At 38.4% G+C, this 16,236-nt stretch overlaps 1 protein-coding gene across 2 annotated transcripts; it reads right to left on the minus strand.

The window, feature by feature from the left end:
- Positions 1 to 12,184: 12,184 nt before the first annotated feature.
- Positions 12,185 to 14,866, minus strand: LOC143452280 (uncharacterized). 2 transcript variants are annotated; one of them, XM_076953184.1, is made up of 4 exons: positions 14,464 to 14,866; positions 13,393 to 13,517; positions 12,577 to 13,293; positions 12,185 to 12,487 (listed from the first exon to the last, which is right to left on the minus strand). In XM_076953184.1, exons 2-3 carry the CDS (start codon positions 13,423 to 13,425, stop codon positions 13,072 to 13,074), a joined length of 255 nt encoding a protein of 84 aa, XP_076809299.1. In that variant the 5' UTR covers positions 13,426 to 13,517; positions 14,464 to 14,866; the 3' UTR covers positions 12,185 to 12,487; positions 12,577 to 13,071. The 2 variants fall into 2 exon arrangements, with proteins under 2 accessions (XP_076809299.1, XP_076809298.1); XM_076953183.1 differs by lacking the exon at positions 14,464 to 14,866 and having other exon boundaries at positions 13,393 to 13,639.
- Positions 14,867 to 16,236: the final 1,370 nt, after the last annotated feature.

The raw sequence follows: 16,236 nt of genomic DNA on the forward strand, positions 1-16,236 counted from the left end.
AAGAGAGATGGAGACGACACAGATGGGTTGGCTGGAGCACCATGTTGAACAGGGCGGCTAGGGGCAAAGAAGCTGTTGATTTTTGTCTGGCGACCCCCCATATGCTGTTCTTTGATGATATGCTCCCTGATCATCCTGAGCTTCCCATATTGGTGCGCCATCTCAGGTAGTTGGCTGTAGGCGGAGTAATCAATGAGGGCATCGATATAACTCCGTAGAGTTGACAACTTCACCTTGGGGACTTCAATCGCCTCTTCCTCGTCACTGCTTTCCTCTTCTCCACCATCCACCACAGATGCCACTATGTCGGCCTCAGACATGAACTGATACCCTGGGTCCAGATCTAATTCGTCCAGCCAGTCTGTTATATCATCGATGGAGGTGGATACCTCCCCACCACGCTGCAACATTTGGAGAAAATCTCCTGCCTCTATTCCTTCAAAGTTGGCCTCTGAATCTTTGTCCTCTAAGATTTTCTTCCATGAATTTGCGAGGACAGACACCTTAATGTCTTAATGTCACAAAAAACAATTCTTTTTCACTCAATTTATCCAGCAATCTTTGATTGTCTGCTTCACTCAATTCAAATACTTTTTGGCGACAGGCTGATTCAGAGGGTACAGTTTTTCCCAAAACTACAAACAGCTTTCTAATTGATGGATGTTGTACATTTACTGATAACTGATTAATACGTCTCGGGCCGGACGATTTCGCATGGCGGGCCGTAGGTTGCGACCCTTGGTGTAGACTCTACACCAGGGGTCAGCAACCTTTCTTCAGGCGCGGGCCAAAACCAAACTGTGCAGGTGTCAACGGGCCGTAAATTTTCCATTTGCACTTCCGTTTCCTTCACTTTTCATAATGTTGTTAAAATTGGCGAATCAGGGCGTTCTTATCAGATTATCTCCAAATTTAGCTAGGCCTATATGGATTAATCCTAAGAAAAATAGCAACAATTCATAACGAAAGCACCAAGTAGCCTACTTTCATTGACAGCACAACATTAATGTGATATTTGATGTTGTTTCGTGCTAGAAAGTTTCGGAAGGTTGGATGAGGTGACCTTCTTAGTTCAAGGCTTGAAAGTTTAATCGAACTCACGTCTTGTGCGCAAGCAGTGCAGAAAGGAATGGGGTGGAAAAAAACGGACGCGCAACGAAACAATTACCACGTGCGGGGGAGTATTCTGCGTGCGCCATATAATGAGCATTTTTGTTTAATGAGCTTTATACGGTAACCCATACTCCTTAAAATACGTTGCGCTCTAAAGCCCGGTGCGCCTTATGTATGAACAAAAAACTAATCAAAACAATTTATTGACAGTGCGCCTTATGGTCCGTAAAATACGGTAATTACTACAATTTGCAAAAATGCTTCGGGCCGGATGATTTTGCTTGGCGGATCCGGCCCGTGGGCCGTACGTTGCCGACCCCTACTCTACACTGTAGAGGAATATGGTAATCTATTATCACTGCGTCATGTCGACTGAACGTGGTCGAAAAAAAAGTTCCAGCGTGTGGGAACAAACGAATAGCGTCGTTTGTCGCCATTGCAAGGCAATTTTATCATATTGCAACAGTACTGGCAGTCTGTTGAAGCACTTGAAGAAAAAGCATGTGTTCTTAAATATCAGCGGAATTGAAGGCAGTCTCTCTGCAAGCGTAAATAACAACAGTAGTGAAAGTTCTAAACAAAGGTAAGTTATAACTAGGGCAACCAAAAGTCAATATGGTCAATTTTTTTTAACCTGCTCAGAATGCTATCAAACAAGCACAAAACAAATTTCAGCTTTGTACGACGTGTGGTATAGAAGTTATTAGGTCAAATAAAGTCAAAATGTTACGTTAGGTCAAAATACGGTCAATTTGTTTCTTTAGGTCTTCTTTTTAGGTCAAAATCTATTAAACTTGTAATTTTGTAACCATTTTGTAATATTATTCTTCCGTTTTTCTCTTTTCTTGTAACGAAAACAATTCCAGTGCCCCAAATTATACTTAGAACCAAAGCCACAAAGAGAGGGAAGGCCTTTCAGCGCGTCTGGTGACGTCACGATGTGAAGGCATTGCATTTGAAACTGCAAGTTGTCAATCTTAATATGCAGAAACGAAAAAAAGTCAACACTAGAAAAGCGTTTTGTCAATTTTAAATTCAGCTTTAGATTATCAGTATAGCCGTAGCGTTTTTCAAAATTAGGTCAAAAAACTGGTTGCCCTAGTTATAACACATAATAACAGTTAGCCAAGTTGTTGCTACAACATTCACTCTACATGCGTCCATAGGGCGTAGGTGTAGGGGATTACCTGTAGGCCTAATTGGTTTTGTAAAATTTGGTTGCTGAAAGTGACAGACAATGTACCCCGGTACCCGCCTCCATTTTTTTGTTGATTTAACAGCTGATGACGTAGAATCAGTAACACATATCCCATTTAGACAAAAGATTAAATCTGCTATAGAATGCAGATTTGACTTTGCTGTTGCATCTGATGATGTTCCATTTCCATCTTCATTTCATATGGCAACATGGCTTCACCCAGCATACAAAGAAAATTAGTTTAAACCGCATCATGCAACAAGGGTTCGCCTGCATTTAAAATCAGAAATGATTTCTGACACAACCATAGCAGTGATAGCACCACCCCATAATCCCATTGCTGTTGGCGACAGCACCACCAGTTCTGTTTCCATGATGGAAAATTTGTTTAATTTAGGAATGGAGGTGCAACAAAGCAACCAAGAAGATGCAGATGATGAGGGAACTGACATTGACACTATTGTAACTAATGAGGTTTCAGCCTACCTAAAAGAGAACTCCAATAACACAGACGTGTTGGAGTATTGGAACTTAAAAAAAAGAATTCCGTATGTTGTACAACATTTGCCAGAAATACCTTTCGCTAGCATCATCTGCAGCATCAGAAAGGTGCTTATCCAGAAAAGTATGGCATTAAAACTGCTGGTAGTGCAGGTGGCCAGAACTACACGGCTCTGTGCTTGAATATGAATCGTATGATGCTTGATTTAGCATATGTTACACTGTTTGTCATGTGATACTAATACAATTGAAAATAATGTACTAATATTTTTGCTTTTTCTTCGTTATTATTTAGAAAAAACTTGCCTAGAAAAAATTGCCGCGTAATTTCAGAATAGATTAGAAATTCTGGATTCGAAATTAAGTATTCTAGAACAGCCAGGTATTCTGTATTGTGCATCCCTAGTTGTGAGATTGATTTTTTGTACAGCCTATTTCATTTCCTTTTTCCCTGCCTCAGTCAAACTGCATCTTTCCAAACATATATAAAAATGTTTTCGGCATACTGGCCAGTAGAAGTCATTAGCAGGATACAAGGTCTTACAAGATACAAGAACAGTAATGAAACAAGGTAAAATTCAAAGAAATCATCTAAGCCATGTATCACTTGTACCTGCCAAGTCACGTGCAGCTTAAATTATTATTTCGTGTCGGTTCATTTTTCTGCTGTGTAACACAATTTTATATTATTTGTCTTGTGGGTATACATAAGCATTTGACAACGGGAATGGTTTCTTTTTAGTCAATACTCCAGATGACATTATTTTCGATTCGCGGCTCTCAAGAGCTAAGATTAAACGGGCGATCCATCAGATTTCTGATGTTAGAGATGAGTTTTGGTGTAAATTATATCTGCCAACATACGCCAGGAGAATACGCAAAATATAGGTTAGGCCTCATTCCATTTGGTTATCGGAAGATAGGCAAATGAGTACACCAAGCTTTTTTTACCCCCAATTATCTAACTTTAAACATTTTATTATCGATAGAAATACAAAAATTCTGATAGCTCCTTGTTACAAGGCAGTCTTCTCAAAAGCCTGGTAACTTTTGCAACATTTTTCTCCTTGAAATCAACAGGCTACCGCAGTTACTTGGTTTTACTGTGTTCTCTTGCATTAGTCCTGAACAACATTTACAATTTTTAGGAAATTGCAATTGTCTGATTCATGGTTTGTCATCACGCCAATTAGCGATGATATTTCTGGCTGGCACAATTTAACTTGTGATGTGCTTCATAAAAAGAATGTTTCTTTTATCTACCGGACATGTCCGTTGTTAAACAAAACTAGCCCATTGATAACTCATATTTTAGGCGAAGAACCGACCTGTTCCCAGTCAAGGTTTAGCAAGGAGTAACCGCGATCATCGCAGTTACACTTCAACCACAACGTAACCTTTAGTTTTGAACTTTCATGTGTGAGAGAGTTTTAATTTTTTTATGTGGTTGTTGCCTCAAGCGTACTGAAAACCAGCTGTTCTTGAACTTTCCTTGGACAGGAAGCTCAGCAAGATACTGTAGTACAGTCAAGAATGCAGGTAGTTGGTTACAAATATCAAACAACTTAGACTTAAAAACTGCAAATATGCAGATTCTCCCTCCTTCATTGGAATTACCCGCAGCATGATGTCGTTATCACACTCCTCTGCGGTTGGGTAGTTAAACGTTCCACTCACATTTTGCAAGATATCGCTGCAGTCTGGAAGTACATGGAGAAACCTGGAGTGTTCCTTCATGAATTTGTTGATTGTTACGTTATCGTACATTATGCGTTATACTAACTTAGTCAATTTTTCATAATGTGGTCAGGTGGAAGATATAATTTTAATTAAAAACGGCATCAGGTGAACCTACTTTTAAAAACATCAAATATGATCAACGGTTCCGTGAGGAGTGGCTGCAACAAAACCCAGCGGGAACCAAGATGTTCTCTCTGCAATAGAGAGGTTATTTCATATATGTCATTGATCTGTGGAAGTCTGCACACAATAGCAAGGATCGGCAAAACAAGTAATTACATTTCAATCACGTGGCTTACAAACAGAGGCATTACAACAGGTTTTTAAAGTTGGACGTAACACGAACCACGTTGGTAGGCCTAGGGTAGGTCATGCGGTGCCCTAAAGATTCATATAGTCTGGACACCATGTTTTGACAACTCTGTGCCATATAACATAAGTGTTTAAATCATTAAACACCTTGCCTACTACATCTGCCTTACCCATGAGTGTAAAAAGAAGGCACAAACTTTGTATGCTAAATAATATGCAAATGATTTTTCTGCATGATCGGATATTAGTTGTATTGATTTTATTTTTAAGTGTACACAATTTTGTTTTCAAACAATTCCAAGCGAACCAGGCAGCTACTTCGCCTGGTAGTAAGAAGGCATTTATCACGTTATCTATAGGTACCTTGCAAAAAAATCCTTGGCGGATTTGTCCTCGTTTTAAGCCTAACAAATAGTTTAAAAACTTGCTGCGCTACAGTTCTTCTAATGCTATCCTTAAGCCAAAAATACCCTAATAGCAATCCATAATTTTCTTAGCTTTCAGGTAAATATACTTCTTAATAAACAAGTCAGTTTTATTTTGCAGCACGTTTTCACAATGAGCATATACAATGGCCAGAAACAATTTCGAAACAAACATTAATCAAAAAGATTATGATACCCTTTCTGAGTTGGCCGTTTACCAATGCCAAAAACGTGAAACTCAAGCATACGATACAAAGATGTAGCTTGTGTTGGATACTCATAATCAAATACAAAGTAAACGGAAAGCAAAATACATTCAAAGCATGAAACTTTACCGATCGAAATGTACGATTGATTAATTATTATTGATCATTAAACAACACAGTTACCAGGAAATTCTGGAACACCCATACACATTACAAATGGTTGTTGACGAGCTATTTTTGTACATTGGAAAAATGACGATATCGACCGAAAATCATGTTAACTTGTAACATTTTACATCTTACATCAGTAAGTAATAAATTGTTTCGCTCTGACAATGATGCAGACTTTGGATTACTCTACAATCTACATTGCCTACGGTAAGTTTTGCAGCCAAATAGGAATCATAACGGTTAATCACACAATATCAAGTTGTTGGCTTATTGCAAACTGACAAAATTTTATTTGAACTAAATGTAAGGCTTGAAATTCAAAATGTCTAGCAATAAATAATAGGTCATTGGTTAGCAATCCTACATATTAGGCTGAGAATTACTAAGAACAAGGAAGGAAACTTGGAACTATACTATCAATGAGACTTGATTGTTAAATGCACTAAGAATCAGCCAAAATTGCAATTATTGGTTTTTGTGTTGCTAGAATTCGGTGCTCCGCTACAAAGCCGGCCTCGGATTTAGCCAGTAATTTTGATAGTTAATATAATGCACACAAAAATCAGAAGAAACACAAGCAATGTCGTTCAATTAAAACTCGAAAATGTCTAGCGGAATTTCAACGAAAGACAGATTTTCTAGCTTATCATGCAAAACATAGGCAAACTACAGTATAATGAAAATGGTAGTTATTGCTTTGTTTCAGTGGTATATCTTCCGACCTTGGTTTTCAACTTGTATCGTAATTTAGCAACGACGCTCGATATCTTCTTCTCGATGAACGGGGAATACAGGATTGGATTCAAAGCACTGTTAATCGGGAGAAGTACCCCGGATGTAAAATGCTCCAGTCCAGGTCCAATGCTGATCCCGCTGATGCTGACGTAAGACATGATACAAATAGGAATCCAACAGATGGAGTCTGTCGCGATGAGTCTGAAAACGCGCCATTGCAAAGCGCTGTCTTGCTTTCTGTCCATGATAACGTCGCCTGCCTGGGTGGACAATCTCTTCCAAACTATGACGTAACCTAACAGGACAAACAAAAACAGACAAAAATTGATGGTGATCATTGCGATAGAAAAGGGCCAAAAAACATCGTTGTGATTGACGTAAAACGTCGGCATGCACGTTGTTGTCCTTCCATAGAAGCCAATTCTTCTTATTGGTAAAAGACGAGGAAAGTTTTCCTTTAGAAACGTCTTTGCGCATTCCCAAGGATCGTCTAACATCGGCATTGTTACGTTTGTGATAGCGGACAATCTGCATGCAAATGTTATGACGAAATCCTCAGTTACGATGTGGCGTCGTGAAAAAGGGTTGGCGAAGAGAACAGTTCGAGTAAAGTAATGAAACACATTGCTGAGAAGCGCCAGTAGCAGAGACAAGAACCACACGCCCACCACTGCTAATTTCCAGCAAGTCGTAGAAGCAACGCGGGCTTTGAACGGGTGGAAAATTGTACTGAGACGATATGCGGTCAGCAGCGCCATAACAAAGCATGACGTTTCACTGGAGACCATGGAAATTGTCCCCGCTACTGCACAAAGAGTGCTGGTCCGCCATCGGTATTCAACTGCGGTGTTTCTGTCCGAGTAACGAGCTCCTCGACACAATACTATGAGGAAAAAAACGCCCATTAACAGGTCGGAAATGGCAAGATTTAGAACAAGAAAGTGATTGCATTTCGATCTTCTATTTTTTGTTTTACTGTTTAGATGACGTATTGTGAAAAGCATGACGTACAAATTTCCGAGAACGATAACTATGGCAACCATCCAGAAGCAAATGCGGTGATAAGTAGATTGATTTTGTCTCGGTGTGAACTCATTTGCCCCCTTTCCAAAGTCTTGTCCATTTGATGAGAGATACTTTGGTGTAAACTTCATTAAGTTGTCATCTTGGAACCTGGAGAGCTGTGGAGTGTCGCTGTTTACCTTCTCACGCAATTTGAAGCAATAACTGAGAGGGCAACGAATCTTTTCATGCACTCGAGTACGGTTCGTGCCGTTCAAATACTTCCAATCTACGTCGCAGTGTTGCTCACTCAATTTGTATTTGGAACAACATCTGCACTCGCCGCTGCTGTATTCTGGTCTTCTCTCGCAAAGAGCTACAACAATTTTAATTTCTTCTTCGTTTAAACATGTCGCCACCTCGTCCTGTTCGATGTAACGTCGATAGCTACGGCTTGTGATTGCGGTGGGGGAATTTGTACTGGCCTCATTAATTGAGGATGAGGTATTTGACTCGGCGTCTGGTGTGTACGGTCCACTTTGCAAGTGGTCGAACGGAGGAAAAGATGCTGCGCTACAGTCGTTTGATAAAATGTCCCTGCACTCGGATATGACGTCATCGCAAAGGCACTCGTCCGAAAAATCATGACAATCGATGACACCATCGCACACTTTGTCTTGCGAAATAGTTAAATGATCATCCAGACATTTGAAGCAATGTAATTGTAATGACCCGTCGTCACCAGAATTCGGATTGCACTGAGGACACGTTTCTAAAAGGCTTGCTGACCTTTTTGATCCAGATCCAAGAATTACTTCGTCGCTTCCATCAGCGCGACTTGCTTCTGCGTCACAAAATCTAGCAAGTTCTACAAACGCATTTTTCTCGCAGCACTGCAGAATTTCTTTGCAAGTTAATGTGATGCGAATCGCGTCGGAACGATTGACTGACACGTTTTCACTGCTTGAACACGGGAGTTGAAAGTACTTTGAAACGTTACACCAGTTAGAATGCTCATGCTCACCGTCAAGCTTCCTCACACAACCCTCTACCATTAAAATATTAGCAAAAAGCAGGACAAAAAAACGTTTCATTTTCTTCAAAGAAGTATGCTGAAAAGTAAAATAATGTAAAAATAACCAACCGATATCAATATAAAAAAACGTTGCTCCAAATCATTCCCTCATACGCATGACACTTCCTAAATTTTTAGAACTGGTATTTTTCTACCCACGTTCTTTCTGGCACGTTCCTTGTCTATTTTGAAAGCCACCGAATATTTTTTTTCGAAGCTATGATGAACATACCAAACAATTAAACGTATGAAATTCTACTACAAACAAATTGCAATGAAATATGGATGCGTTAATGAGATTTTAGTCCTATTTTGATGTGCTTACGTCACATTGAATTAATTATGCAAAAGATTAAACAATCTCCAGGAATAAGGGACAACACAATATTGCGCTATCAAGCACTGCATGAATTAAAATTTAATGTAATGGCCATGATGGCACGGTCACGTTTTCGATCTTCTGATTTTTATTGTCAAATCATTACGCTGTAGGTCTAGGGCAATTTATGATTCCGTGGCTTGACGTCATTATTCTATTGACGCCATTCGACTGGGCGCGCACAATTAATTTTCTCTCTCCTCTCCTTCAATGTTCTTTAATGAAGGTTTTGGTGTACCGAGTGTTTAATGCATGACGTCATAGTGACAAAACAGGTGTGGCTCGTCTTTCAAATTTAGAACAACAAAAATGATCCATGAAAAAATTTCTTTCTAATATGGGTTGTAGGTGTCTTGACGATGGGGCTTGAAAATAATAATCGTTTAAATTTAAACCAAACGATTATTTTACCTTCAAACTAGTGTACGTCATCGAATACATTTTTAGTGATGGGTTAATGCCTTTCCAACGATTTTCACAAATATGGATTTTGGTAATTTGCTTTGAGAAATTGACATTCCCACATACTGTAGTGTCTAGGCCAGGGGTTCTTAAACTTTTTGGCACATGCCCCCCTTGACAATACCTAAAAAATCCGCGCCCCACCTCATTGCAAAATAAAAAAGCATTAAAAAAAACAACAATTTATATTCAACTAGCTTTCATTAATGTGAAGGATGTAGTTGTTTTGGGGAAGACAAACGTTTAATTCAAGGCTTTGTAGAAGAAAATGCACATCTTAGGTCGGCTTCACAGTCAAGTTTGTTCCTAGGTTTTGTCTTTGTGTTCATGAAAATGACGCTGAAAACGACTTGGTCTCAAAGCGTCGTTGCTTAGCTTTTCTAAGCCTATCACGCATTGCGGTTCGACTTTTCCGTTCACTGTGGTATGTATAAAGCCATACTTCAAATAATTTTGGTCATACTTTCTCTTTTTTCCACTCATTTTGTGTCAATACAATTAGTTTAATTACTAAAATACCTGGTTATTAAATCAATACTAAATTTAAGTTTTACTTCATTTTACGGTTTTAAATTTTAATATTGGCTGACGTTGGTTTTACCCTATTTAAACCAGGTGCGCGACATTACTATTTTAACTATGTGTGACCGACACTGCACACAAATTTTCAATCGTTAATGACTCGAAAATTATACGTCGTAAGCAAAAACATCTGGCTTCCTGTATACATCAAAATTGTAAAACTAAAGAAAATGCATTTAGTGTAAATTTAGTATTTCTACAAGTGATACATTTGTAAAAGTTTCTTTTGTTTCTCTTTGTTAAAAGTTGTTGAAGTGTGAATACATAAATTTTGTTCTTTTTGTGATTGGTATGATTGAGATTGCAGCAATGTAGTGTAATATACTCAAGTGAGTGTGAATTATAGCATTAATAAAAATTCCGGCCCGCCAAAGAGTTGTACACTCGACATTTGGCCCGTGACTAGCAAAAGGTTGCCGACCCCTGCCCTAGGGAATGGAAAGAAAAAGTTTAAGGATGCTGCAGGATGAAGCCTTGTAAAAATTTCAATTTCATGACATAGCAGTGTTGTGTAACCCACTGTTGTGCAACCCACTTGTAAATGAAACTTGATCGATTTGTAATGGCATCCAGTAACTCATGGGAGTCAATTGCCTCTCCTTCCATAAGTGTATTGTAGTGGTTGAGCAGTTGCTCTTCATGCAGAAGAAATGGCCATTTTTCTTTTATTTGAGAAATAGACTTCTTTTCAAGAATAATATTTCTTTACAATCGGTATGTTGTTTGCATTAGGTTTGCGCACCTAAGTCTACAGATGGAGTTCTTTTACTTGATTCTCGGCTTACTGTACTGCTACCAGATAAGTTATCCGAATCCATATTAGAATAAATGCAAGCAGTTGAACAAAAGCCTTGCTCGCTATTATCCAGTTGCTGTACATTAGAGCTTACCAGATACTCCACATTGTCATTGATTTTAAAATGACACCGCGAAATATGCGACGAAAAAGATGACATGAACCGATACTGTCGATCACATTCTGGACATTTCACCAAATGTTCTTTTCTAATATGACATTTTATGTGACTTCGCAAAGAAGACATGTCATGAAATTCCTTGTTACATATTGGCAAAGTGCACTGAAAAACTACTGTAGATGCCATTTATCGTTAACCAAGGCTATACCTGTAAAAATACCCAAACAAACAATTCTACGTCCTATAGGATAGGGTACGGGACCCGACTGGAAAGTCTGGCAGTTTGACCAGTTATCGTGCCAGCAGACGCAAATTTTGGTGTGGTGGCATGTACTGAAGCCTAATTTCTTTGTTTCATTGTTACAAAATTACAGCAAATTTTACGTCTTTGCACGCGCGATTACTCGTCAAAAACAGCCTTACTTTCCAGTCGGTTCCACTAGCCTATTGCTACAACGTACCGGTATTATTTGTAGCCTGTACAAATTGCATCAATTCTTAGTGATCTTGCAGCTATCACAACCTGCTCAGTGAAACAGTTGAATATCAGCCTATGTGCTGAAAGGGCTTGCAAATCGGCAACGATGAGGCTGTAATTACCAGGTCAGGTGTAGTCAGCAATTAGTATATATCCAGGCTTTTCTTAAGCAAGCAAGTTTATTGTGAGTGAAGCTATTTCAACTTGCGAACAGTTGTTGGTATTCCAAATCGTGGTTTAACAAGGATTTCCTGGAAACAGGGCTAAGTCAGCAATCACGTCCACAATGATAGTAAGTTGTCTTATCTGATCAAGGGTATTCTGTTAGCCTACATACCAACATTTATTATGTTCAGATGTACACTGCAAAAAAAAATGCCTTATTGTTAGGTTGAAAAAAAAGTGGCTATTTTGTCCTCGTTTTTCGGCTGCATGTTATCCACAATCGAGGCTAGTTATAAGCCGTTAAAAGATTGCTAAAATAATAGTAAGCGCCTTTCGTTTGCCTAACAGTTAGTTTAAAAACTGGCTGACCCGTAGTTCTGCTAATGCTATCCTTAAGCCAAAAATACCCTAATAGCAATCCATAATTTTCTTTTCTTAGCGCTTAGGTAAATACACTTGTTAATAATAAGCCAGTTTTATTTTGCAGCACGTTTTCACAATGAGAATATGCAATGGCCAGAAACAACTTTTAAACAAACATCAATCAAAAAGATTTTGATACACTTTCTGAGTTGGCCGTTTTCCAATGCCAAAAACGTGAAACTCAAGCAAACGATACAAAGATGAAGCTTGTGTTGGATACTCATAATCAAATACAAAGTACACAGAAAGCAACATCAAAATACATTCAAAGCATGAAACTTTACCGATTGATTAATTATTGATCATTAAACAACAGTTACCAGGAAATTCTGGAACACCCATACACATTATAAATGGTTGTTGACGAGATTTATCTTTTATGTCTAATAAACATCCATTACTGTCAAACACAATGACATACTTTGAGCCTGCAGAACAGACTTTCTCTGCCAGCCTTTGAAAAACGACATAGCTCCCCTTTTCTGAGCCTTCTTCTACAAACGAGACGCCAAGAGATGATAGAAAGCTGGACCATTGAAAGGAACAGTTGGAACAGAACTCTTCGTAGCCCTGACTAACTAAAGCAGCGTATTCCTTGATACACTGCAGAGTAAAATAAAGCAATCAATGAGTAAGATATAAAATTCTTCAACACCTTACTGCCACGTGTAACACATCTTATGTCAATTTACCTCAATCGGATGAACGCAATATTGCGAGTATTTTTGAAAGATAACATCAACGTCATTTCTCTTCGCCAGATGACGAATTTCCATCAGTCGATGTTCACGGTTGGATTCCCAATCATCGGCAGCTCTCTTTCTCTTTCTGCTCTTGCCAAGTTGTACTTGCAGTACCCGATTCATCATCGCTTTTTGATTGTCCGCTCTTTTGCGGACGGCTAAATCAAGAGCTACCCACGGCTTCTCTCCACCGCATCCCAAAACCGGATACTCCTTTACAATGTTTTTTGATATTAATTGTCGCTCAGCCCTCTCTGATTTGCGGCCCAAAGTAACAGATATTATTTCTTCAATACGTCTCACAAGGTATATAAATTGAGAGACCTGAAGATTATTTTTGGTAACAGTGTTAAGAAATTCTTTTTCCACGCCTGAGAACGGAAATTCACTTCCTAGCCCTCCTGGATAAGGTACCAATTGATAGGGTGGAATGGAACAGCAGCTTCAACACACCTTGTTAAACGCATGGGAGCCAGTCGGTGCATGAGAGATGGATTGGTTGGAAGACACGTCGTCGCTATTGGTGGATACATTCACGCTTATTTCACTATCGTTTGCTGACGCGAACGAAAAGGATGTGGACGGCCCATCGGTGTCGTCTTCAAGAAGGGTAAGCATACCTTCAGAAATTGCACATGGTATGCTGTCAAGATCTTGAGTTTCGGTCTGGATAAAACAAACAGTTAACCGTCATTAACCAGCTGTTTTAATACAAAAAACTATGTCACTGCATCGTAATACAATAATTAAAAATATTATACGCACCTCACGAAATAACACTTCAGCAAGGAAATTCATTAATCGTGTTCTTTCTCCAAAAGATAATGTGACAAACTCTTCTTTGACGATAACATGTGTGAGTGGCAAGTCAGCAAGTTGTAATCCACTCTCTAAACAATAGTCGCCATTTGTTAAAACACCTGACATACAGGAAACTAACAACATAGGCTAAATACATCGAAATAACCCTATCAAATTAGAAATAGTTCGCTAAAAATTGAAACTTGGCGAAATTCGGAAAAGTTTCAAAGTTTTATTTAATAAAAAAGAAACTATTACCAAAAATTTGTAATTATAATTATATATTCTTATAGGAATTTTTGGCGTTGGGTTATGGCAAAGAAACGTAAATAATAAGCCGCAAGCCTATTCCAAAGCACGTAAGACACTACATTATGTTCTAAAATTAACACCACGGGAGGTGAAAGTATAGGTCTGTTTCCTTTCGAAACTAAGCAAAGGTTAGATAACTTGTAAAATGTAACATTTTATACCAAACGCGGGAAAAAGGTTTCAAATAAAAATGCACGTCATTGCATTGGAGTTGGGCACCGCCATTGATGTAACGCGCATTGGAAATAAGTCCAGATGCTTTCTTCCTACAAGTATCGTAACCTAACCGCGTGAAAGTTTACATTGTAGAACTGTTATAATACATAGTAGCTCGTTTTAAAACTAAAATGTGGCATTTGCACAGTTGGCAGTATGCTATGCTTAAAAATCCTTAGAAATAGCCAAAGATGCCTTACTGGTAGTGCCACATGTTGATCTGCTGCCAAGACATTGTCAAGCAACAATCAAAGGAAACCAGCTTTTTAGCGCGAAAATGACATTTCATAAAGCTGGCGTTAAAGGGCATCAATGCAATAGGAGTTATTTTACGCAATTACTAGGCTATAAATTATACAATTCTTATAAATCGAAACAACCAACAAAAGCTAAATCAAAGTGGTTTGGATATACGTAACATTTCATTCAAGAACAGCCTATGTTTCATACCTATACTTTCTCATTTTGTTCATAATAGCATACAGGGGGGTTTCAATTGCAGCATACCTTTCAACGCATCCACAATATTTTCAGATCAGCCACACTTGGCCGCTTCTTCCACAAGATAACCCATCACCCGACTTGTATTGTGGCGAAGATAAAAAGACAGAATCAAGTGCGGACATGACAAATAATACCACAATCTTTTTTCTAAGCCATTATGACGTTTCAATGCATAACCCTTGGTTCTCTTTTTCCGGCAACTAAATGTTAGGCAAAAAATTGAAAATGTCTAGTAATAAGGCCGCAATAACGGTAGGTTTCTCAATAATAGGTCATTAGTTAGCAATCCTACATATTAGGCTGAGAATTACTAACAACAAGGAAGGAAACTTGGAAATATACTAACAATGAGACTTAATTGTTAAATGCACTAAGAATAAGCCAAAATTCGAGTTCATCAAACAACTGCACTAAATATAAGCCTTTTGAACTAACAATAAGGCATTATTTTTTGCAGTGTGCAAACAAAATATCAAAGACAGACCTACAAAAATCAAAAAAGTGAAACAATTTAATTTCCATGTCTGAGTGTTGTTGACAGCACTTGTAACATGCCTTAGGTACAATCGTCAAAACAACCTGCAATGTGTGAAGATGTTAACCTACATTTACATCAGTACAGAAAAACAAGTCTGTCTTCTACTAAAATAGGTTTTCCAAATGCTAGTGCAGAAATAGAAAGTAGCTTTAGTTCCAAGGTAATTTTCAATCGCACAAACGTTTATACAATCTACAGCTTGATTTTCACGTAAGAATACTCTCACAAAGGACAAAAGTATGTCTGAAACTACAGCTTCATTAAATTATGTATTTCTCTGCAGTTGTATTGCATGCAGCAAGCTCAAATTTGGCTTTCACAACCTCATATTGTAGATGGATAACCACTACTCAAGCAGTTGTACTTGTAATGAAACAACAATGTTACTTCGACCAACATTGGTTACCGACAAGCGAACACCGTTGTAGTTATCTGCACTCTGCAGCAGTGTCATGTGAAAATGCCAAATGTACCTTTGCGCACTAAGGCTACTTCATCATCGCCAGTTTTAAGAGATGCAAAAACAAGTTTGCGAAACCACGCCGTTACATTATACACTATGCATTTTTGGTGCTGTTGCAGAAATACTTCTAATATCTTTACTTGTACCTGCATGTTATGGTGTTGTGTGGGGCATGTAACACTTTTGGACATTTCTGAACTAAATTGTCATTTCCTCGTTGGAAACAAGCATTTAATTTCTCTGCCGATGTATTGGTGCCCATGAGAAGTGGGGATAGTTATTTTCCTTACTCACTTAGACTAGGTTTACACGAGGAAAGGGAAATAAGCTGGATCAGCTGTGTAGAATAATGTGAAAACAAAGGCTACGTAATCATCGAGAGCTCCAGGTGGGATGTTAATTTCAGTTTTATTAATCTGGACATGACCACCGTCTTTTCCAATTGCCTGCAACAAGAAACCAAGAAAATATGGAAATTAAACCTCAGTACAACATATCTGGCAAATAGTTACCGCTACTCCTTGGAGTGGCTTGTATTGATATGGAGTTCCTCATTGTTTCACTTCTACTAGTCCTAACAAAATATTGATGCAACAAATGTCATTGGCAATGCAAAAAAATAAATTTATTTAAATCAAACTCACACACATCAAGTCAGGTAGTGCAGCAAATCAAAACTGTTTCGTTTGGTCTTTTTGCAAACCAGCTGGATGAATCTACTGACATATCTTCATGTGCACAGTTCATGGTGTTTGCAAAATATGTTTACAATGAT

This window comes from Clavelina lepadiformis, chromosome 4 (genome assembly GCF_947623445.1).
Source record: "Clavelina lepadiformis chromosome 4, kaClaLepa1.1, whole genome shotgun sequence".
Classification (NCBI taxonomy): Eukaryota; Metazoa; Chordata; class Ascidiacea; order Aplousobranchia; family Clavelinidae; genus Clavelina; species Clavelina lepadiformis.

Excerpts from the sequence above, each read along its gene's own strand:
- LOC143452280 (XM_076953183.1), bottom strand. The coding sequence starts at position 13,572 with ATGTTGTTAGTTTCCTGTATGTCAGGTGTTTTAACAAATGGCGACTAT. Across the intron at positions 13,294-13,392 it reads CTGAAGTGTTATTTCGTGAG|ACCGAAACTCAAGATCTTGA; the intron begins GTGCGTATAATA and ends TGTTTTATCCAG.